The sequence below is a fragment of the Vulpes vulpes genome, chromosome 14 (genome assembly GCF_048418805.1).
Source record: "Vulpes vulpes isolate BD-2025 chromosome 14, VulVul3, whole genome shotgun sequence".
In the NCBI taxonomy this organism is placed as follows: Eukaryota; Metazoa; Chordata; class Mammalia; order Carnivora; family Canidae; genus Vulpes; species Vulpes vulpes.
Genome location: NC_132793.1, coordinates 100,774,520 through 100,798,172, shown reverse-complemented (window position 1 = coordinate 100,798,172; position 23,653 = coordinate 100,774,520). Strand labels below are relative to the sequence as shown.

At 54.6% G+C, this 23,653-nt stretch overlaps 2 protein-coding genes across 2 annotated transcripts in view; one reads left to right on the top strand and one right to left on the bottom strand.

The window, feature by feature from the left end:
• The first annotated feature begins 14,070 nt into the window (after positions 1–14,070).
• Positions 14,071–15,523, top strand: MESP1 (mesoderm posterior bHLH transcription factor 1). Its single transcript, XM_072735224.1, has 2 exons — positions 14,071–14,805; positions 15,138–15,523. Exons 1-2 carry the CDS (start codon positions 14,086–14,088, stop codon positions 15,210–15,212), a joined length of 795 nt encoding a protein of 264 aa, XP_072591325.1. The 5' UTR covers positions 14,071–14,085; the 3' UTR covers positions 15,213–15,523.
• A 5,381-nt stretch (positions 15,524–20,904) lies between these two features.
• WDR93 (WD repeat domain 93) overlaps positions 20,905–23,653 on the bottom strand; it is a 49,436-nt gene continuing 46,687 nt past the window's right edge. The window contains exon 17 of the mRNA XM_072737280.1: positions 20,905–21,220. Within this exon, the coding sequence (XP_072593381.1) occupies positions 21,124–21,220 (97 nt within the window). The 3' untranslated portion in view covers positions 20,905–21,123. The remainder of the gene's footprint in view (positions 21,221–23,653) is intronic.

Below are 23,653 nucleotides of genomic sequence, written 5' to 3'. Positions count from 1 at the left end.
TGAAAATCCAGAAGTATCCCCACCCTTAGAGCCAGCCTGGGAGGATTTCATATGAAAGAGTTTGGTGAATAATGGGAATCCACTGTCAGCATAGAGCCCTGCTTACTCTCCTGTCTCTAGGGTAGCCTGGCCTCCTCTCTTGGGCTAGCACCAGAGCCCTGGCTACAGACTGGACTGTAAGATGCCAGAGTGTAAGTTCTAGAAAGTGGGGCCCTGGCTCTTAGCCAGGCTCTGGAAGCACAGGGACAAACTGTCTTCCAGCCGCATTCACTGGGAGAGTATGCCAAGATGCCAAAGTAGGTCCCCTCATATTGGGCCTGCTTAGCACAGGGAAGCAGTGTCACTTGGCAGGAGGCTGGGCTATGGAATCGGACTGACTTAGGTTTAGAGTCCCAGCTCTACCCCTTATAAGCTGTAAGAACTTGGGCAACTTAGCATCTGTTTTCTAATCTGTAAAGTGGGGATTCTGACTGCCAGGGTGATTGTTGGGGTAAATAAAGATAATGCATGTCACAGTGCTTAGCACAGAGCCTACACTTAAAAGACTTGCTTCTAGCAAGTTCAAGGGCAGAAGAATGAAGTAGGTAAAGGACGAGGTTGGGTGTAGGTAAGGGGGGTGGTATCTCTTAGTCTTGGCCCTAGAAGAAGCCAATCCCTTCCATCCCTGAGACTCCAGCAGCAGGCCCAGTACATCCTGCTCTATCTCCCTCCTCCATCTGCAGCTCTTTGCCTCTATGGACCTAGCATGGGGGGTCATCTTCAGGGCACTCCAGCTTCTGGCCTGTGGCAGGGGTCACCCCAGCTACAGCGTAGAGGGAACAGGAGAGTTCAGATACCTGGAGCCAAAGCTGGAGCCCACCAGCCCAGCCAAGGCTAGGAAATAGAGGATCTGAGCCTGCTTTTCCTGGTGGGCTGGGTCCTGGCCCAGCTGCTTGTCCAGCTTGCCTCTGGGACCCTCAGGCATTCCTCCCTCTATGCCGAAACCTGCCCCAGGTGTTTGGCAAATAAGCTGGGTCTGGGTCCTGCCCCACGGAGGCTTCTAGTTGGGCCAGCTCTGCTTCTCTCTTCCCCATTGACTCTCCTGGTGGAAGGAGGGACATCTAAGGCTGTATGCTCTTAGATAAGGTGATTAATGTCTGGGCCTCAGCGGGCTACTGGCACCGGACCGGGTGCACCCCCTGCTTCCTGTGATAGCAAAAGGTGGTGGTTAGGTCAGAGAAACATGGTCAGTAGAATGTTCACGAGTATGGCAGACACTTCTAGTTGCACACAGCATCCATTACAGCCTCTATTCTTAAATCTTTTTACATAGCAGGACTTGGTGTTATGTGGGTAGCAGTATGCCCAGCTGAAAGACTACATCTCTCAGCGTCTCTTGCTCATGTAACAGCCAACAAGATGTTAACAGAAGTATTGGTTGGGGCTTCTAGGAAAGCTGTTTGTTTATAAAGATTTTGTTTATTCATGAGAGACATGGAGAGAGAGGCAGAGACATAGGGAGAGGGAGAAGCAGGCTCCCTATGGGGAGGCTGATGCAGGACTTAATCCCAGGACCCCAGATCATGACCTGAGCCAAAAGGCAGACACTCAACCACTGAGCCACCCAGTGCCACTAGGAAAGCTCTTTAAAGCAGAGATGTACCCATGTTTTATCCTCTTACATTTTCTTCCTGGAAAATGTGATGACTGGAGCTTCAGCAACCATTTTGTGACAGTGAAGCAATCCCAAGGACAGAAGGCATACATTAAGGATGACGGAGCAAACAGAATCTTGAGGGCTTGATGACAACATAGAAGCACCATACTGGCCCAGGACTGTCTATCCCTGAATTTCTTTAATGTGAGAGAAAATAAATCACCACTTTGTCCAAGTCATTGACATTTGGGTATGAGCAGCCATGTACAATTCCTGTCTACATACTAAGTAAGTACCTAGGGTATCCTTGTCAACAAATCTTGTGAGTTGGATGACAGTTAAGGGAATTCATGACAGATTCAGTGTTCCCACAGATGATGAATGGATGGATGTTCACCTAGAGGAAGATCTACGGTGATAGGCCACTAGCTCTGTTCCCAGCCTCATCAAAGGCCTCATCATGATCTTGAATAAAGATACAAATTGGTCGAATTTGCGGTAAGCACACAGCGAGGGAGTTGGGTCACAGCCAAAATCTCAACAGATGCTGACAGGCTAGAACAACCTACCAGATCTAATAAGGGGAAGGGAGCAACAGAGCTCCAGGTATCCTCTGCATATCTTAGTTCAAGGTCAGGTGGCATCATGTAACCAGAAGCACGCTTAGAAAGGGCATGGTAGCCCTTGCCTCCTGGGCATCACAGGCATATAAAATAAATGTGATCCCAGTTGCAAGAAACGGGGTAATGAGTCTCTTATTCCCTATGCAGGATGGGCCATTGCCAGAGTAAGCATTCAAAATGTGGGGGCCACCATTTATAATGGAAGGAAACAGGCCCTAGCCAAGGAGAGCAAGGTTAGTGACAGGGCTTTAAGCCACGTCACCAGGGAAATAGTTGAAGGACTCAGGGACGTTTTGTCCCCCAAGAAAAAAACTTAAGGGTATCATGGGTGTCTCTGTGAAGGGAATACCCTAGAGAGACTGAAGAGCTGCTTAAGATTGGAAGTGCTGGGGCAGCCCTGGTGGCTCAGCAGTTTAGCGCCGCCTTCAGTCCAGGGTGTGATCCGGAGACCCAGGATCGAGTCCCATGTCAGGCTCCCTGCATGGAGCCTGCTTCTCCCTCTGCCTGTGTCTCTGCCTCTCTCTCTCTCTCTCTGTCTCTATGAATAAAAAAAAAAAGATTGGAAGTGCTGTTTTGTGAGGGAGTGAGTGGCCTGTTTGTGGAAGTGATCAAGAAGAGACTACAAGTACACAGTAGACACATGCAGAAGCTGGAACGGATGGCTGTTACTGCCTCTGCCAACACTCACAAGCCCCATAAAACACCGGGGTTGGACCTGAAAACCCCTGAGGTACAAGAATCAGGGAGAGGTTGGGGCTACCTCAGGACTCTGGGCTGTGTGAGGGTGAAGAACCACAGGGCTTCGTGGAAGGTTCTGAAGAACCTTCAGGCTGTCGTGGGCTGGGCTGGGGGGCGCAGAAGGAGGCCTCCCAGGTGCCCCAGCACCCCTGCCACTCTCACCCCTCTGCTCTGTGCCTGAAGCCCAGGCTCGGCTGGGCCTGCTAGTGCGTGAGCTGGAGCCATAAAGCCCCCGTGACCCTAAGCTATGTCTGCCAGTGTGGCACCAGTCAGGTCGACGCCCCGAAGCAGGGGGTGTCCAAGATCCTTTCACACGGGCGGAAACACATCATCCCCTGTGGACTTCCTCGGACTTTGCCCCAGGGCAGCAGTCAGAGCAGAAGGCCAGAGGCCCTGGTGGGGCCCTGAAGGGGCTTCAGCTCTGGGCCTGCTGAGGCTGTGGGAGGGCGGGGACTATGGCCCAGCCTGCTCTTGGTGGCAGCACGGCCCCCACCTTCTGTTCATGCCCAGCCCTGCTCCTGGAAGCTCTCCACCTGCCCTTTCTCCCCGGGCAGGCAGCGCAGGGCACCCCAGAGCAGGCCCAGGGACCTGGAGCTGGGTGAAGGCCTGGCCTCTGCCCTGTATGCTGTCTTTGCCTGCCTTCCCCGGGGTTCCCTTCCAGGCCTTGGGGGTGGTCAGGCTGTGGGAACATGGAAGGGAAGGAGAGGCAGGGCACATGGGGGCTGCAGCAGCCGTGTGGTATTCTCATTACCAGGGAGCAGTAAGGCCCAGCCCAGCCTCCCCCTTGGCCACTGGGGCTGCCTTCACACCTCCTCTCTGCCTGTTGACACAAGGCCACCTCCCCCAGGGCAGAAGGTGTCGACTTGGGAACGAGGGTGTTCTGGGGCCTCCAAAACAGTCCGGCAGCAGGTCTTCTCAGAAACCCCAGAAAGCCCTTCTGGGGGTGGGGGTGGGAGGCTGCAGGTCCCCACCCTGGGAGGCCCAGGGAAGGAGTAGGGCCTGTGCCCCTGGGATGGGGAGGGAGAAAGAGGGTGAGTGGGGGAGGACAGGAGCCCCAAGTCTGCCTGCCCAGAGAATGTCCCCTCTCCTGGCTCTGGCGGCTGGTGTGTGACAAGGCCCTGCCAGGTCGAGTGCCATCAGTGTCTCTGGGAGGCCCAGCAATGCAGCTACCAGGGCAAGGTCACCCTGACTGGGCCTCACAACCGCCTGGTCTCCTGAGCACTGCCACGCTACAGAGTGCCCAACACTTCGTCTGCAGTAACCTGCTCACTGCTCAGACCCCGTGACTTTCAGCCTGCGGTTCTCCCCGGACTTAGGTGCGCCAGGCCCAGAGAAAGTGCCTTGACCTTCATTTCCCAGTCAGGATTCTTTTTTTTTTTTTTTAATTTAAATTCAATTTATCAACACCCAGTGCTCATCTTACCATATTCCCTCCTTAATGCCTGTCACCCAGTTACCCTGTCTCCTCACTCACCTCTCCTTCTGAAACCCTTTGTTTCCCAAAGTTAGGTGTGGAAGACAAACCATCAGAGTCAGGATTCAGACCCACAGAAACCATGCACCCACCACTGGGAAAGGCTGCCCCAGGCCTAGGGGAGGCTCAAGGGACAGAGAAGCCCTCAAGGGAATCAGAACTTGGGGGAGAGGAAAGATCTCCTCTCAGTCTGCAGTGACCTGGTGTGGGGGTTGTGGAGGGTCAGGGCCACAGAGAGGCCCTACTGGCTAGGTCGAATGAGAGTGATCGAGTGATCAGTGATCAGGGCAGCTCACAGGGGAAGGCAGGAAGCAGTGAGGAGACCACAGTCACCAGGTGAGGACTGGCCGGAGCCGAAGCCAGGGCAGGGCCTGGGAGTGAGCTGAGGAGTCTATGGGCGGGCAGAGGATGTGGCCTATGGCAAGAAGGACATGGCCCCTGTTGGCTGGGAGAAGCACAGGAATGGCCAGGGCCATGGAGGTGGACCCACAGCTCTTCCTCCAGCAGGAGGCTGGGGCAGGGTGGCTGGCAGGGGAGAGCCTCCAGAGGCCCCAGGACTGCCTGGTCCCACTCCCCGGGCAACAAGAGCCAGTGGAGGTGGCTCCGGCCTAGGGCCAGCCATGGCTTGGCTCCATCCCTTGAGCCTTAGTCTTCTCATCTATGAAATGGGTGTCCTTGCTGGAAGGATTAGCTGGAGCAGAATGTGTTCAGCATGTGGGATTCCAGAAGTCTTGCCTGCCTGCCTGCCTACCCTTGCCAGAGAGAAATGACCACCTGTGGTCCTGCAGCTCTTGGGAAGTACCAAGTGGGAGAGCGAGTGGGAGAGCAAGTGACAGGCACTCCTGTGGCCCAGGCTCTGGGAGGGAAGCCCCAGCCTCCCGGCCCAGGAAGCCAAAAGGGCACTTGGGTCCACCTGTTGGAAGGCAAACAAGTTTGGGGTGGTTCTGCAAAATTTTTTTCCTCAAACCCCCCCCATCCCTCCCCTTCCTTTTCTTCCTCTTATTTTAATTATCAAAGCAATGCATGCTCATTACAAGGAAGTGAGAAAATGTAGACAGTCAAAAGGAATTTTAAATGCCCCTGGTTCCATCCACCCAGAGAAAACCAGGTTAACACCAGGTTGGCCCCGGGTTAGCACATATCCCGGTGTCCTAAGCTTTTCTAGGCATCCCTGCAAATACACAAACATAGAGCTAGAGGCCTTAGGAGAGAGCATGCTGAGGTTTTTTCTGTTTTTGTTTTTCCATTTTTTGAAGTTTCTGGTATATATGTTGGGGTTTTTTTTTTTTTTAATGATTTATTTATTTATTTTAGACAGAGCACTCAAGAGAGCACATGGTGGGGAGGGGCAGAAGGAGAGGGAATCTCAAGCAGATTCCCCACTGAGCCGGGACACAGGGCTTGATCTCACGACCCTAAAATCACGAACTGAGCTGAAATCAAGAGCCAGACGCTTAACTGAGCCACCCAGGCATCTCTATGTTTTCTTTTTTATATCAGCTTTATTGAGATATAATTCACACATCATGCATTCATCTATGTAAAGTGTACAATTCAGTAGTTTTGTATATTACATTAAAATTGTTTTAAATGGTGGTAAAATATATATAACATAAAAATTTGCCATCTTAACTGTTTTTAAATGGTGTTAATTACATCCACAGTTTTATGCAGCTGTCACCACTTCTTTCCACATCCTTCCATCACCTTGAGTAGAAGCATGTATCCATTAAACAATCACTCCCTTTACCACCAGCCCCTGGTAGCACCTCAGCCTCGTCCTGTCTCTACATAGTGCTCTAGGCGCCTCATGGAAGTGGAATCATAGTACATGCTCTTTGTATATGGCTTACTTTATCATGCCCTCAAGGTTTGTCCATGGTGTAGTATGTGCCCGAACTTCATTCCTTCCTGTGGTTGAAAAATACTCCATCATACGTATAGACCACATTCTCTTTATCCACTCATCTGTTGCTGGAAATTTGGTTATTTCCACCTTTTGGCCACTGTGCCTAATGCTTCTACTAAAGTTGGTGTGCAAATCTCTGTTCCAGTCCCTGCTTTCAAGTTCTTTGGATAGGAAAAGAGCATGTTGTTTTGTGACCAACTTTTCTCACTAATGTATTAACATTCTCTATATAATAGATGTAATTTTTTTTAGATTATACTTATTTATTGAGGAGACAGAGTGTGTGTGCATGAGTGGGATGGGGGGCAGGGCTGGGGAGGAACAGAGAGAAGGAGAAAATCTCAAGCAGACTCCCCACTGGGTGCAGAGCCTGATGCAGGGGCTTAGTCTCATGACCCTGAGATCATGACCTGAGTTGAAATCAAGAGTCAGATGTTCAATAGACTGAGCCACCCAGACGCCCCATCAGTAGATGTATTTGTGCAATGAGATGTTTAGGGAGTGCCTGGTTCTCCAGGCTGTGGTAGCAGTTTTGGTAACAAGTTCTCTAGTACACACTGAGGTGCCTTATGGATTTCCACATAGCAACATCCTTGTACCTAGATTTTTAAAATTATTTTTAAGTTGCATGTGTAATAATCAAATGCAGACTTCTTGTAAAAAATTTAAGCGTTTCAGATGAGATTAAAGTCTCCCCTAACTGCCTCCCAGAACCCAGACCTGCACCCAACCCCACCCCTCCACCCCAACACACACACCAAGTAAGTCCTGGGACGTTGTTTTAGGTTGGGTGAGTGTCCTGAGACCGCTTCTGGGTCTACGTGCATGCATACAGTCGACCCTCATAACCTGCATGGCATCACTGGATGACTTTCTGGTTAGAGGCAGTTTTTTTTAAATCTGTGTTCTCTCATTATTGCGTATATCGGGGGTGTCCTACTGAACGGATTTTTCTGCAACTTGGTTCTGCCCCGCAGCAGTACGTCTGCACGTGTGCCTGTAATCTTTTTTTGATCAGAATGAATATCCATCAGGGAAACTGCTGGGCAGAAGGCACACTGAGGCTGTTCTGCAGTTGCAGGCCGGCCCTGGGGAGCCCTGGAAGTGGGCTGTCGAGGGAGGCTAACCTGGTTTGGGGCTGTCAGCAGCCGGCAGCAGCCGGCACACCTGGGGCCCCAGCTATCCTGGCCGCCTTCACGGTGTGTACTCCCGGAGCCTGGGCTGGGGTATGATCTCTAAGGGTAAGGAAACTCGCTCGGTTCAGGCCAGGGGCTGGATCTTGGATTCCTCTAGGCAGGGGCCCCTCCAGAACTGCGGGTGGCGTTCATCCTTTCCTTTCACAAACAACCAGTGCTGACCACGTAAGACCCTTCCCCTGAGTGATTTAGCATCTAGTCAGTTTAAGCTGTGTCCCCTCTCCCGAGATGTTTTCCACTCTGTCCAGGGACACCCCTGTCCTCCAGCCCCTGGCAAAGAATTCTCTGCCCGAAGGGTCCTCACTCCCCCAGGTCCCAGTCAAGTGTCCAGTTCAGGCCTTAGAGCCCCCAGCCCGCTTTTTATTGGGCCTGAAGTCAGATACCTCTGGGGGTGCCCTCCCTCCCCTGCTTCCTCTGCCCTTGGAGCCAGCTGAGAGCCTGAGCCACCCACTGACCTGGCAGGGGCCTCATCACTGTCCTGGTGCCTCACCATGTTGTTGTGAGTGGTCAGCCGGGCTAGGAGTGGCGTTACGAGAAGTCTGAAAGCTGTACATCCTGCCTGGCAGCAGCTCCATCCTGTGTTTTCTGGAGGGGCTGTGTTGGACATGTCCTAGGTTGGCGGCTTAGCTGGACCTGCAGATCCTTACCAGGAACTTGGCAAGGGCACAGAGCCCAAGGTGTCCCCTGTCCAGAGCTTCCATCAACTTGTGGTCCTTTTTCAACCTTTGCTCCCAGGAATGTACCGGGCAGGTCTGTAGACCAGGGAGCCCTGCTTGGGCCCTACCCTCCCAAGCCCATTACCCTTCTCCTCATTCCTCTGGGCTCTATCTTGTGCTGCTTCTCAGCACACAGATGGATGTTTTTCCCAGTGGACAGAGGAGCAGACAGGGCTCTAGAGAGGGCGAAGTAGCCCGTCTGGGAGTCACACAGCCCATCACACTGGCCCTGAGCTGGCTTCACCCTCTTTTTCTTCTTCTCCCTCTTCTCTCTCTTCTTCCTCCACTTCCTCCTCCTCCTTTCTCCTTTTTCTTCTTCTTCCCCTTCTTTCTCTTCTTCCTCTTCCTTCTTCCTGTTTTCTCCTTCTTCTTCTTCTCCTTCCTCTTTTAAAGAAAGGACACTCATTTCACATTTTTTTTAGGAGTCAGTGGAGTTCAGTAATGGGCCCCAGGGGCAAATGTCAGCCCAGGGTAAGGCAAGTCCAGGTGGAGGCCCAGCCTGCCCGACAACACCACTGAGGCTCAGAACAGGTGGTGAGCTTATTATTGTTTGCTGCTGGGCAGCAGGCCAGGCTAATGTGGGAATGTGGAAGAGTGAGTCTGGGCCCCCTCAGCTGTCCCCAGGTTTATGCAGGGAAAGCAGCCCTACAGGGCCAACCCTCTGTGAGTCAGGAATCCTGCCTGCCCAGGGGGAGGGGATGGCCAGGACCTCCCAAGCTAGTAAGCCCTTTGCAGTGGGATAAAGCATGGTGAGGTAGGCCCAGCAAGCTTCCTCCCCTCCCTAAATGCAAGCCTCTGTGCCACAACCGCACCTGGCAAAGTTCTGGCAAAGGCCAGAACTAATGCTTCCTGCAACCCTCCAACAGGCCAGAATGGGGTGGCTGGGAGCAAGGGCTGGCATTGCGTGGCTTCAGCCACTTCTTAAGCCGGCCCCTGCATCTCTGGTTCCTAGTGCCCACCACCCCACCCCACCCCACCCCACCCCACCCCGGCCCCAGGACAAAGGCCCCTGACTCAGATCACCAAACCCCAGGTGGCTGGGCAGTGCCCTCTGCTGGTGGTGGCTGGGAATTTGAGGACACTGGTCCATGCTGCTGGTTGACCCAGGGGTCAACTCTCTGTCCTGAGACTGGAGCCTTCCATCCAAGGCATACAATCTCCCAGAACATCTCAGCAGGCAGTTGGGAGTACTGGGCTCCATTTTACCATTAGAGAAACCAAGGTGCCATGTGACAGGTTCCCCCCATTCCCAGGTCGGCCTCGTGGCTTTGGGCTGGTTCGGCTCCTTATTCCCTTTATGCCTTGGTTTCCCCATGCTCACTGTAAAGCTTAGATCTTCCTCCACTTACCCAGATGAAGCAAGGCAGTGTACATGTGACTTCCCTAAGAGAGAGGCACTATCACTATCTGCTTCCCCTGCGTTCTCAGCCTGGCTCCCAGCACGGCAGAGACTCTGGCACTTCCTCTCGCTGGAGCCTTTCCTGGAATCCGCCAAATCTCTCTCCTTTCTTCCCACCCCCTCCCTCCTCATCACCACTCTGCCTCCTGTGACTTCCACTGGCTGTGCATCCAGCTGATCCATGACCAAGATAATCAGATTACCTTGGGTCCAGAATAATCTATTCCATATGGCTTGCCAGCTCAGAGGCTCCGGCAGCTAAAGGTGTGAGGAAGGGGGGTGATCTTAGTTGGAAGGGGCTCCCTGGGAGCCTTAGGGGCCTTAGCTGGGAAATCTGCTGGGGAAGGAAGAAGGTGGAGGAGAAGCCTAGGGGGCCTGCCTGCTGAGCCCCCTGACTGCTCTGGGGCTCCAGGTGACTGCAGCCTTATCCATCTGGGACCCATGGGGGCTTGGGATCCATGCTGGGGGAGGTGGGTACTGGGCACTCCCAGTGCTTTCTCCATCTCTGCATTGGGGGCAGGTGGCTGCTATAGGACACCGAGCTTCATCATTCTGGGGCACTTGTACTTTCCATACGAGAATTCTCCACCTCCATTCACCAGGGCTCTGGTGCTGCTGGTCCAGGGCGGGTGTGGAAACCTTCCTCTTTTACATGTCCACGGATCCCTGTGATTTGCGACAAGATGTTGTGGGTGCTTGAGGACTGGGGGAGTCTCGAGGAGGAAAGGAACCCCTCTCGTCTTCCAGAGGAGATAGGAGAAGGTGGTGGGGAGGACAGAACACAGGCTTTGACCCTGACAGAGGCAAATAGGCTGCAGCCCTGCCCCTGTTTGCCATGTGACACAGGACAACCTCTCTACACTCCATTTCCTCATCTGCAAAGGGAGCAGTGACACCCACCTCACCACAGGGTGGTGAGCTGTGACCCAGCCAGGCCCCAGCACAGTAGCAAACATGCACGTGAGTGTTGCCCAATTATCCTGTGGCGCAAAAGCAGAAGCTGGGGCTGAGATGGAGAGTGAACTCCCCACCTGATGCAGGTGGTACAGGGCAGGACAGGGATTCTATTCTAACCCACACTGGCCACACTCCAGAAGGGTGTCCTAGGCCTTGTAAAGGTGACAGCTTCCCTCCCCCAAAAGGGGCTGGTGCCAGGGTGTGATGGGAAGATCCTGGCCGCAGGGGACACCTAAATGAGGAGCTTCCCAGGAGATGCGCCTGCTGATGCTAAGCAGGCTGGCAGCAGAAGAGCTGCTTCCTTCTCCTGGGGCCTCTGGCTCCGGCGGGGACCGGGATTAGGGGCTACGAGGGGAGTATTGACATAGCACCTTTGATTAGCACTCCTGTGTCAGGGGGCTGGTCGGGAAATGAGAGCACGGAGGCTGAGGGGTGGGAGGGGGGCCACGTCCAGGACCTCAGGCTTGGCCCGAGGAGCTGGCTGGTTCCTAGCGGGCAGGCTGAGACCCAGACCCCAGCCCAAGAGGATGCTGCCCTGTGCCTGCCCCCCGACACCGCAGCCAAGGACCCCAACTGAACTTTCACCTCTGCTCAGTGGGGCTACCCCAAGGCCTCATTTCCCAGCCTTACACGTTGGCAGGCGAAGGCAGGCTCGGGCCAGGGGAGCGGGAGCCACTGGCTCCGGCACTTGTCAAAACACAGGCCCCAGAGGTGTGAAGGCCTCACCCCAGCGGGAGGGCGTGTGGGCCATGCTGCCCGGAGAACTCATTAACTTGGGCAACTCCCAAACGAGCCCCCAGGAGAGGCTGGCGATAAGGTGATCAAAGGTGAGAGAGGCCCGAAGGGTGGGGTGGGGGATAGCAGCGACTGGCAGGAGGTGGTAAAGCCCAGGCTCTGGGTTGGGAGTCCTTCCTCTGCCCCAACTTGGCTCCATCGGGCCCACTGGCCATGACTCTTGCACAAACTGAGCCCGGACACCCCAGGGGCAGCAGGAGAGGGAGGGATCCCCAGGTGGCAGCCTTGAGGGCTGAGGTCCCCAAGGTGGGGGTGGGGGTAGAGGGGAGCCTGCCATCTACCCTGCCTCTCTGCGCTTTCCCTGGGCTCTTTTTTTTTAGCCTCCAAGCCTGACACCAGAGATCCTCAGGTCACATTCTGCTCAGGGCACAAGTGCACAAGGGACTTTAAATCTTAGGGCCCAGATGTGAGAATCCTCAGGAGCCTGAGCTGTGTTTTTCGGATGAACAGCCTGCCTCCCACACATGCCTGTTGTCCAAAACACGTCTAGTTGATTTTGTACTTAATAAAATAAAAAGTCATTTTTGCAACAAACCAGTGCTGGCGCTTTCCTCTGGACGGGAAGTGCAGGCCTCAGAGACAGGATGGCAATGGACTTTTTTATACCCTTGGGACTTGTTGAGCTTTGGACTTTTTTTGTGAATAAGGTGCATGTGTTGTATTTTCAAAGAGATGACAATGAAACCAAAGGGCAGCTGACTGCCGAGGTGTTCTGGGGGTCCTTCTGAGTTTCCTCAATTATTAGCTGCAAAGTGGAAATCCGAATCATGTGGGAACTGGAGGGATTTTTTGACATTCAGAAGGTTGGCAGCAGAGTGCCCAGAGCCCTCTCAGATCCCACCCTCCTACCTGATCGTCTTTACTCTGCACCTCCTCCCCTGAGTGCACAATATGCTCTACCAATAATAGTTAGTCCTTTTGGGTCCTATGAGATTGAAGGGGCCCAACCGCTGGCTTAGATCTGGAGCCCCAGGAAGGCATCCCTTGACCAGGGTCCAAAAGGAGCAGACCCATTGACAGCCTCAGGCTGAGAAGCACCCTCCTGGAGCAGGCTCTCCTTGGGAATAGGTGGGTCTACAGCACATACCCAGGGAATGGGCTCCTCCCCTTCTTCCCAAGGGTGGGTTGGCACTGCCTCTCCTGGATGTGACCATAGGCATAAGAATTCTGGGGCTGCTGGGACAGACTGCAGGGGAAGAGGGTACAGAAGGTGCCAGAAGAGGCCAAGGACAGTAGAAGATAAAAGAGAGAAGGAGAGGGGGTGGTGGTGGGCAGAGATACCAGGGAGAAGGTACTAAGCCACTTGGCCCCCCCTTTGCTACAGACCAGCTCACCCAATGGTCTCACTAGGCTGGAAGCCATGGGCAATGTGAAACATTACACCCCTCGCCCTGAGAAAGTTGGTATATACCACTTCTCTTGAAGACCTGATGCTAGACATCAGGTATTTCACAGTCTAGTGGAGAACAGATATCTGTGCACAAAGTAGCTATTATGATAAGGTGCAAACTCAAACTCCTAGGGGGTCAGGCAGGCAGCATAGGTTCTCTGAGATTTCCTACACAGTCATATTGTCTATAAATGGAGACAGTTTTATTTCTTCCTTTCCAATATGTATGCCTTTTATTTCTCTTCTGTGACTACACAAGCTAGGCCCTCTAGGACAATGTTGAGTAGGCCTGGGTAGGCACAGATATCCTTGCCTTGTTCTCAGTATTAGGGATAAGCATTCAGTCTTTCACTGTTTAGTATGATATTAACTGTGGGTTCTTTGTAGATGCCTCTTATCAGGCTGAGAAAGTTCCCCTCAATTGCTAGTTGGCTGAGAATTTTTATTATGAAGGGGTATGAATTTTGTCAAATGCTTTCTCTGTGTCACATCCACTCACATTTCAACTGCAAAGCCTCTGTACCCGCCCCAAAGTGGCAGGATACCACTGGCTAGAGGCCAGTGGTGGCAGCTTGTGGCAGCAGGCCAGGCCCTTGGTGCCGCCAGGCTGAGGGTGTCCTGCAGGGCATCAGGCTTCCCCTCTCTCAGTCAGCTGGTCCAGCAACTTGACCAGATTTGGCCAGCTTGTTGGACTTGCCTCGGATAGTTTCCCTTCCTCCCATGACCATCACCACCAGGTAAGGCCACGTCCAGGACAGCCTGCCTCAGAGGAGACACGGATTACTGTTCCTCTCACCTCTAGGGGGGGATCAGGGTCCCACTCGGAGTCCCCATCCTACAGATTCTACAGACCTGGCTGCAGCATGCCCCAGGGCTCCCATTATACCAACTGGGAACGACTCTCCAAGAAAACGTTAAGGTCCCAACAGGTGAAGGTGGCCCCCAATCCGGGTGCTATCCTTCAGGTCCCTGACCTGGCCACTGGGCGACAGCAAGAGGCCCGAGCGGCCGGCTCAGGTGCCCAGGCGAGGGCCCAGGTGGGGCCGACCCCGAGCAGCCGAGCCCCCCCCCCCCCCCCCCGCACCTTCAGCGCCCCCCGTTGGTTCAAAGGGTCGAGCCCCGCCCCCTCCAGGCCCCGAGCCCGCTTTGAAGTGCAGATGATGCGGCCTGGAAGGGGCCACTTCACACCTCGGGCTCGGGATAAAGCGGCCGCCGGCCGCCGGCCCCCAGACGCGCCGCCGCCGCCGCCGCCATGGCCCAGTCCCTGTGTCCGCCGCTCCCCGAGCCCTGGCTCCTCTCCGCCGGCTGGGGCCCGGCTCGGCATCCGGACGGCGGCTGCTCCCCCGCCTCGTCCCCCGACTCCTGGGGCAGCGTCCCGGCCGGCAGCCCCGAGCCGAGCCCCGGGCGGCCCGGCGGCCCCGCGGCCCCGCGAGCCCGCAGCGCCGGGAGGCGCGGAGCCCGCGGCAGCCGCCTGGGGTCGGGACAGCGGCAGAGCGCCAGCGAGCGCGAGAAGCTGCGCATGCGCACGCTCGCCCGCGCCCTGCACGAGCTGCGCCGCTTTCTGCCGCCGTCCGTGGCGCCCGCCGGCCAGAGCCTCACCAAGATCGAGACGCTGCGCCTGGCCATCCGCTACATCGGCCACCTGTCGGCCGTGCTGGGCCTCAGCGAGGAGAGCCTGCAGCGCCGGCGGCGGCGGCGTGGCGACGCGGCGGCGCCTCCGTGCTGCCAGCTCTGCCCCGACGGCGGCGGCGGCGGCGGCGGCGGTGGCCCCGCGCAGGCGCAGACGCAGACGCCGGTGCAGGTGCAGGTGCAGGCGCGCGCCCCGGGGGGCCTGGGCTCCACGGCGCCCTGGGGGTCCCCGCCGGCCCGTCCCGGAGCGCTAGCAGCGCCCGAGCCGCCAGACCCACCGGTGCTTTATGAGGAGGCGGCGTTTTCGGAATCTCAGGCAGTGGAGCCGGGCCCGTCGTCTCCGGTTAGTACTTCTTCCCGCCCGGGACGCCCTCCCGGAGCCCTGGGGCGGGGGTGGGGGTGCTACGTGCTGGCCGCGTCCCCGGCGCGCAGCTTACCCTGGGAGGGGGGCTCGCCCTGCGGCACCCCCACCGGCAGCCGGGGCCGGCCTGCTTGCTGTCCGGAGCAGGGTAGCTGGTGTGCCCGGGGCGCTCAAGCGGCGAGGGGAGGGAGAGGACACGCAAGGGACAGAGTCCTGTGTCCCGCCAAAGGTGCCCTGGGAGTGGAACCCACGAGCGCGACACCCACACCCCGCGGCCAGTGCTGACGGGAACTCCGTTCCCTCTCCCTCCGCAGCTCTTTCCTGGCGACGTGCTGGCCCTGTTGGAGACCTGGATGCCCCTTTCGCCCCTGGAGTGGCCGCCGGCCTGAACAGATGAAGTGACAACGTACAACTGGAGCCCTGTCTATGAGCATCGAGGCATTTTTGTCCTGAGCACCTTCAAAACGGCCTCTCCCCCCACAGACTCCCTTTCCTAGGAGGGGGCACTTGTGATACCGGCATGGACATTCCTGAGAGTGAGAACCTGTCCCCACCCAGGACGCCTCTCCCCAGCCCCTCCAGCAATGGAGGGACCCATAGGTAGACCCTTGGAGCCCGGCAGGGGGTGCCTGCCTCATATGTATTTATTTATTTGTGAATAAACTGTGCTGGTGTCAATTGGCAGTTTCTTCTTCCTCTACATGGACACAAAGCTCCCTCCCCTTCTTCAAAGAACCTAGGAGAATCATGAGAGTTTCTTGCAGTCTTCAGTCCCCAAAATACACAGGCTCAGACCCTTTCCCCCTCGCCCCCAGCCCTGGCTTAGCATCTAGTATTCTAGGAAGGTCAGCCTGGAAGGGGGAGGTGCTGCATATGCCGAGGTGGTAGCAGGTGGAGTCTGTCCATGTTTTCTTTGAACCCGGTTGGAGCTGGGTAAAACCAAAGCATCTCTGTAGAAAATACATTTCCATTAGTACTTACTGTGCACCAGGGCGTTTACACATTTTATACCCGAATAACCATTTTACGGAAGAATAAACTAGGGATCAGCACTCAAGCCCAGATATGAATTCAGAATCTGAGTTTCTTATCCCTGGTAGGATTTTGCCAGGGGACAGGAGCTCCAAGGGTTCATTTCATGCGTCCCAAGCCCCTTCTCCCCTTGTGCTGGAGCATATCATGACCTGAACCTTGGGATTTTCTCATCTACCTCCACTCTGGTTTCTTGCCCAGGTGGTTTAGGGACATAAAATAACATCAGTGAGTCAGTCCGGAGAGTTTATGTAACTGTGCCCTCCTAGCGGCCTTGCTAGGGTGGAGAGGCTCATGGGGTTGCATCCAAATCCACACACCTGACCTGGAACCACACTCCTGTCTACATTGCTGGGTTCAGGTCAGGGACACACTATAAGGGGAAGAAGAAAGCCTTGACCCAGAAGGAGCCTGGCCTCACTCATGGGGTCTGGTAAGCAGTCAAGCCTTAATGGGGAGGTGTGGTGCAGCCAGGTCAGCCTCTGCCCAAGGATCCCTGGGCCCTCTGCGGATGGATACCGAGTTTTCCCCTCTCCTTCAAGCATCTTTGAAATACAGGTGTTGGTGTTTGTTTTTTATGAGAGCTTTATTGAGATATAGTGTATGTACCATAAAATTCAACCTTTTAATTCAGTGGTTTTAATGTATTTATAGTTGTGCAACTGCCATCACTGTCTTAATGTAGAACATTTTCATCACCCCCAAAAGAAACCCTGGGCCCACTAGCAGTCACTCTGATTATCCCACCCCTCACCCCTCACCCCCAACCCCAGCACACTCATCTACTTTCCATCTCCATAGACTTGCCTGTTAGGGACATTTTGTATGAATGGAATCACACAATATGAGGCCTTTTGTGTCTGGGTTTTTTCATCTGTCATAACATTTTCAGGGTTCATCCGTGTGGTCTCGTGCATCAGTACTTCTTTTACTGCCTGGTGATATTACATTGCATAGATATAACCTGGTTTATCTGTTTGGCCGTTGATACTGATAGGGTTGTTTTGAAACCACCTCAGAGATAATTTCCAGGGCTCACCAGGCCGGGAGGGGCAGTAATTCAGAACAGGCCTGCGGCACTGCTGTGTCATTCAGGCGTTCAGGCGCACCCTGGCCAGCATTTGGCCGCAGAGAGTGGGATCCAAAAGCAGAGGCCCTGCAGGAGGGCAGACCTCACACCTCCGATGACCACCTCCTTTCCCACACCTCCCCTCCCACCTTGCCTTCCCCTCCCAGGACCCTAACTGGAGCCGAGTGGGAAGGCTTTTCCAGGGGCCTAGCCAATTTAGAAAATCTGTTTGCATGGCAAAGGCCCTGTGGTTTAGGATGGGGAATTAAAGTTATTAGCAAGTCTTTTCACAGATAAGTGGGTCTCATCAGCCAGCGCCCTCCCCTGGGGAGAGCCTCACCCTCCCTCTCAGAGCCCGGGAGCGGCCCAGTGTTTATTAGCACCTGGGTGTGAATTTTCATTAGCAGGTCTCTGCTAATAAGATAGGGGATCGGGGATGGAGGGGGGCGTCTCCTCGCACTGCTCCTGCGCCCCCTTGCTGGGCCAGCGCCACCGCCCAGGAGGAAGGCCGGTGTTCCCGCTCCGAGGCCCTGGGACGGTCCCTGGCATCTAGGTAGGTGAGAGCGTGTGCTCTCTCAGGTCTCAGCCAACCAACCCGTGAAAGCGGTCGGCTGGTGGGGCCGTGTTAAGGATGGAGAAGTTGAGTAGAGAGAGGCGCCCTAATGCGCCCCACTTTTGGTCAGTGGCGGTGTTGGATTGGGACACGGATGTGAGTGCGTCTGTGTGCTTCCCCAGGTCACATGGTGTGTGTCAGAGCTAAACGCCAGCCTGTGTTGGGGACTGGGTGGCGCCCCACCTCACCCGGGTCCCGGCCTGGAGGGAGTGGGCACGGACCTGCTGCAAGACGGGAGCCAGGGAATGGCATCAGCAGGGGATGCCCCACCAGGCCTCTGGCCAGCGGTGCTGCCTCCTCGGGGGAAGCTGCTTTCACAGGGGTCCCGGTCAGAGCCCATGGGGTACAGGCACACACGGAGCAGCTCCCATCAGCCAGGCTCTGTGTTAAGGGCTTTATTTTTATTATTATTTTTTAAAGATTTTATTATTTGACAGAGAGAAAGAAAGCACAAGCAGGGGGAGACTCAGAGGGAGAGGGAGAAGCAGACTCCCCGCTGAGCAGGGCGCCTGGCATGGGGCTCCAACCCTGGACCGAGATCAAGAACCCAGCCTAAGGCAGATTACTCGCCTACTAACCTACTCAGGTGCCCTGTATCAAGGGCTTTAAATTCAACATCTAACCTCAAGCCAGTTTAGCCTCCCAGGCACAGGTGAAGTGGGCAGGTGTGTGTGCTTCTACCCGTTGGACAGATCAGGACGCTGAAGCATGGACAGTGGGGATTTTTTTACAGAGCTAGTACTGAGCGGTTGGGGCAGATGGGCAGATGGTGGGCAGTCGTTGACAAATCGGGTCCTCGGAACAGTAGCGGCAGGCAAGTGTGTGGATTGGGGGGTGTAGAGTAAGGCTCTTGATGCACCTTGACCACCAGGGCCACCGATCGCCAGCAGGAAAGCTGCTTCTGCTCGCCGAGGAGGCCGGACTGTGGGTGCTGATGCTGGCTGGGCCACGTCCTAAGGAGGGGCAGCTAAGCTGATGGTTCTGTACTCCAGACATTGATTCAAGGACATGTTACGTGGGTCACCATGTGAACCTCGAGGACAAGAAGGGGGTGGTGGTCATGGGCTGGCTGTCTTCCCTCTAGCCACTTGTAGCTACATAAACAAGGCCATCTGAGGGGCATACGGATATGCCAGGATTCTGAGACACCCTATATCTGGAGAACTGGGGCTGGTCCTGACTGCAAAGCCCCTGCTTATCCCAGGGCCAGGCCACTTTGGCCACCCCAGCCCCCCTGCCCCCAGATGTCCCTGCATTTGCACACCCCTGAGCCTGATGCCTTCTAAGTTTGGCACCGTGGGCACTCCTTTGACTCACGTTAATTCCAACAGTCTCCTGAGAAGACCCAAGGTTCTCCTTTTTTTTTTTTTTTTTTTTTTTTTTTGAGAGAGATCGAGCACACTTGGCATGAGCAGGGTGGGGGAGGGGGAGCATCTCAGGCAGACTCCTCACTGAGCGTGGAGGAGATGGGGTTCCATCTCAGGACCCTGAGATCATGACCAAAGCTGAAATCAAGAGTTGGACATTTAACTGAGCGCCCCCAGGTGCCCCAAGAACACCCTAAGTTCTTGGTGCTTTGGAGGCATTCTGCTCCCCAATGGGCCAGGACCTCCTTGGGGCCCCCTGGCACAGCCCACTCAGCCCCTCGGTGCACCAGTTCTGAGTGGGGCTAGAGCTGTGGGGCCCCTGCTCAGCGCTGCTAAGGCCTCTTCTGCCCATTTCCCTGCACATGGCCAGGCCCTGGGTCCTCCGGTCTCCCCCTCTCCCCTCTCCTCCCTCCTGTGGACCAGGCATAGGAGGTGCCTTGTGAATGCCCCAACTCCCCTCCTGCTCCCCGCTCTCCCCATACTAGGAAACGAGGCAGCAATGGGATGTGGGCAGCACATGACTCTGGAGAAGGCAGACAGGGCACCTCTGGGGTCTTGGCCAGCTCAGCAGCCCTCCTGCCTTCTCCCCTTGTGACCTGGCACTTTTCTTGCTTCACATGGCTGCCCCTCCTTAGCTGGGGCGGACATGACCTCCATGTCCCTCCAGGGCTGGCACAGGCCACAGGCCCACCCAGTCAGTGGGCCTTGAGTGGTTCAAGGATGTGACCAGGCTCAGGGTGGGGAGAAGCAGGCTTTAGATGTTCCCAGAACCATCAAGAAAGGGACACTTGCTGTGGGTGCTGTTGGCAGCCGTGTTGCCACCCAAGCAGAGGGCCTCCCTGCAAAGGGAATCAGAATAGAGGTGGAGAGAGGTTCCTGAAGTTATCTAACACCTGGACCCAGCTACACGGGGAGCATCATGCTCCTGGGTGTTCACTTGACATGAGCCAGCCCAAAAGCTCATTTGAGTTGAGTCTCTGCCACTTGATGTTGAAAAAGTCCTTTAGGGCTTGATAGAGGCTGTTCTAGGCCATGTAACCGAGCCTCAACTTCCTGTCTGTAAAATGTGGGTAATGATGATATGGACATTTCACAAGATCACTTGAGGCACACACGGCAAGCACACATCATAGTAGGTGCCCCATAAATGCTGGTGTCCCGTCCCATTTGGGTGGTGGGTAAGGCCAAGGCCATCATCCCAAGTTCTCCCCCCTCATCTTGAGAGAGAGTGGCCTCAGGGCAAGCTGCGTGGAGGAAGAGGGTGGTTGTGGGAGTCGTTGCTGCTCCAGGTGGGAAGGGAAGGGGCAGGCACCTCGGGGGGGGACCTCTCCATCCAGGGACCTTCTGCGGTCTGCACCAGCACCGTGGAGGAGGTGTCGTGGCAGTGGGGAGCATGTGTGACCCAAAGGAGGAGATAGGTGGGAAAGGTCACTGCGGGTCACAGCCCCCACCTGCAGTTGGTCACAGGGAGGCTGAGACGAGACACCTGCCTGCAGTTCTCAGAGGCACCACACGATGTCCTCAGAGAGGCAGGCACAGGCCTGGAGCTGGGGAACCCCCTGCAGGGTGGAGGGGGTGCTCTGCATCCTGTATTCTGGTTCCAGGGGCTGCTCCTTCCAGTCCTCCAGCCCCGCTCCGGGGATCCTCCAGGGTCCAGGCCAGCAGGCAAGGGGCAGTAGTGCCACAGTCCCTGCCTGCCACCCTGCCTCTCAGGCCCCTGTGACCTCAGGCAGGTGCCCAGCCACTCAGAACCTCAGCCTCTCCAAGTGATTCCAGAAAGGTCATGAGCCGGCACAGGGAAGGAAAGGAAATGGGTGGGGAGAAAGAGGTGGCCTGAGGTCTTGCTCATTTGAGCGAAGTGACTCTCCTTCTCTTTCTCTAGAAGATGAATGGGCCTCACAAGGCCCGGGACTCTGCCTGAAATCGTTGCCTGGGCCCTGCTGGGGTCTGCACTGTGTGGGAAGAGAGGGTTACACAGCACAGCAACTTTGGAGTCTGGAAACGGTATCATTGTTTATTGGGGTGGCACCTCTGCCCACCGAGGGCTCTGACAAGTGGCTTAGGGGCATAGGCTCCCAGGGCCTACCTCCCCCTTGCTGAGGTCCCAGCCTGCCAGTCCAGGTCCCTGGGGCCTACTGAGCTGCTGTCCTCTGTCTTTGTGTCTCTGGACCTCAGGGCATCCTGAAGGCTGTGTACTGCAAAGCTTTTTGGCAGCCCAGTCACTTCCTGAAGTTCTCTCTTTGGAGCATCAAGGAATACCTGTGAAGCCGGGTCCAGTGCTCCTCCTCTTTCACCTTCTTCTCCAGCTTCTGGAAACTGTGGGCCGCATAGGTGGAGATGAGAGGGAACTGCTTCACTCCGTGTGCCCCCACTCCTCCTCCTCCTAGGTCCCCAGGCAGACCCTGCCTGCCCTGTGCTAATCTAAGAAACTCTCCAAATGGATAAAGAAGGTGTGGTGTCTATAAACAATGGAATATTACTCAGCCATCAAAAAATATGAAATCTTGCCATTTGCAATGATGTGGATGGAACCAGAAGGTATTATGCTAGATGAAATAAGTCAATCGGAGAAAGATAATTATTATAGGATTTCGCTCATATGGAATTTAAGAAACAAAACGGGATCATAGGAGAAGAGAGGGAGAAATAAAACAAGATAAAATCAGAGAGGGAGACAAACCATAAGAGACTCTTAACCATAGGAAACAAACTGGGGATCACTGAAGGGGAGGAAGTTGGGGGAACGGGGTAACTGGGTGATGGACATGAAGGAGGGCATGTGATGTAATGAGCACTGGGTGTTATATGCAACCGATGAATCACTGAACTCTACCTCTGAAACTAATAAAAAAAAAAAAAGACAAAAAAAAAGAGAAGAATTCTCCAAATGGCACATCTGCTGCACGTCTGTGTCCTCAGGACTCAGCCTGGTGCACAGCCCACCCTCAGAACACCCTTACTGCCTGACAACAGGGTGGGCATCCTAAACCAGGAGATGCCCCCCACCCCTGATAGAAAGCACGGTGTGCTGGGGGAGTCATGGTCTGTGTGCATGGACCCCCATTAGCCACATCAGAATACCAGCATGTCCGGTGAGTAACACTTCCTGAACATCTATCAGTGACACCAGCTGGACCCCAAGACCTGACCTTGACTGATCACCTGTTTGTACCCACTGACTTTTGTTTCACATTTTTCTTTAAGCTCTTCTTTCCAGTGTATCTCTTAACTCAAGCAAAAGAACTGAGGGACACAGCATCCTGTGATTAAACCCGAACCTACCCCTCAAGTAATAACACCTGCCCAGATAGACTTTCAGAGGCTCAGACAACCCAGACCAGTTCGCACTTAACACCCAACTCACACCTGCACACATGGACCATGGAGTGACCCACGGAGGGACCGACAGATTCTTTTACCTCATTATAATACTAGAATTTTGGGGTGTCTGGGTGGCTCGGTGGATGAGCATCTGCCTTCAGCTCAGGGTGTGATCCCGGGATCAAGTCCCACATCGGGCTCCTGCATGGAGCCTGCTTCTCCCTCTGCCTGTGTCTCTGCTTCTCTCTCTCTCTCTCTCTCTGTCTCTCTCATGAATAAATAAATAAAATCTTAAAAAATAAATACACTATGTATGCACGGGCATGTGTCCTTACAGCACAGCATGACCCTATAGACAACGACAAGCCTTCCTATCTAAATATTCATCCTAGCCCTACAATAAAAGGAACCCATTCACCCTGACTCAGGCCATCTCTTCATTTGCTGCAAATCAAGTTTACTTGTGCGACAGTTCATCTGGTGTCATTTCTCTGTGAGTCACCTTGGAGTGAGCTCACGCTCTTCTGGTTACACTGGTGACAGGCATGGGTGCGAGTGTGGGAAGGACCAGAGTCATTAAAACAGCCCCGTAGCCCCAGTGTACTAAGAGGGACAGGAGAGAGAACATTTGTAATACAAGGCATTTAAATGTCATTTGATGAGTTCAAATGTTAGAAGGGGGAAGGGTCTACCCTTCCCTGGGGTGGGAGTGGAGGTTGCTCCTGGAAGAGAAGGCCTTTGAGTTGGGTCTTTTACAAAATAAGAGTTTTTTTTGTTTTTTTGTTTTTTTAAATAACAAATGCACATGAATGGGTACAGGAGAATCAGAGAAGCTCAAGGTTCATCCCTCATTCTGCACGCAGATGGGGCTGTTGTAAACAGGGCAGAGGAAGCCTTAGTTCTGGGGAAGGGGTGCGGGCTGCGGGCCAGGTTTCTGCTGGGGGGTGCTTGAGTGCACAGAGGCTGTTACAATGCTTCAGGCAAGCAGGAGGAGGGCCACTTCTGGGCAGCTTTGGATCTGTTTTAAGGCTTTGCCTGCTAAGGAATATCCTCACGGAGACCTATTTGGTTCTCAATGCACTAGAATTTTTTTTAACTTGAAAAAGTAATGTTCACTTTGCTTAAAAACAAAAAAGAATCCAAGTGTGTATACAACTACAAGCAATCTCTCCCTCTCACCTCAGATCCTGGTTTTCTGTTCCCAAAGCAACTGTAATTAACAGCGCACTGTAAATCCTTGGAAATTGTTTTCATGCATACAAGCATAGACATGCATAATATCTGCCACCACCACCCCCCACCCCCCGTTGGGCTCCCTGGTGTTTGTCCTGGAAATGTATCCTAGAAACTGCCTCCAGGTGGCACTCACACACCTGCCACCTTCTTTTCCCAAATGTGTACACTTGGGGTTGGCAATCTTGACACTCG

What these genes read in the sequence shown, in the direction of transcription:
- MESP1 (XM_072735224.1), top strand. Translation starts at nt 14,086, where the DNA reads ATGGCCCAGTCCCTGTGTCCGCCGCTCCCCGAGCCCTGGCTCCTCTCC. An exon ending in AGCCGGGCCCGTCGTCTCCG is followed by an intron (nt 14,806 to 15,137) that starts GTTAGTACTTCT and finishes CTCCCTCCGCAG; the next exon opens with CTCTTTCCTGGCGACGTGCT.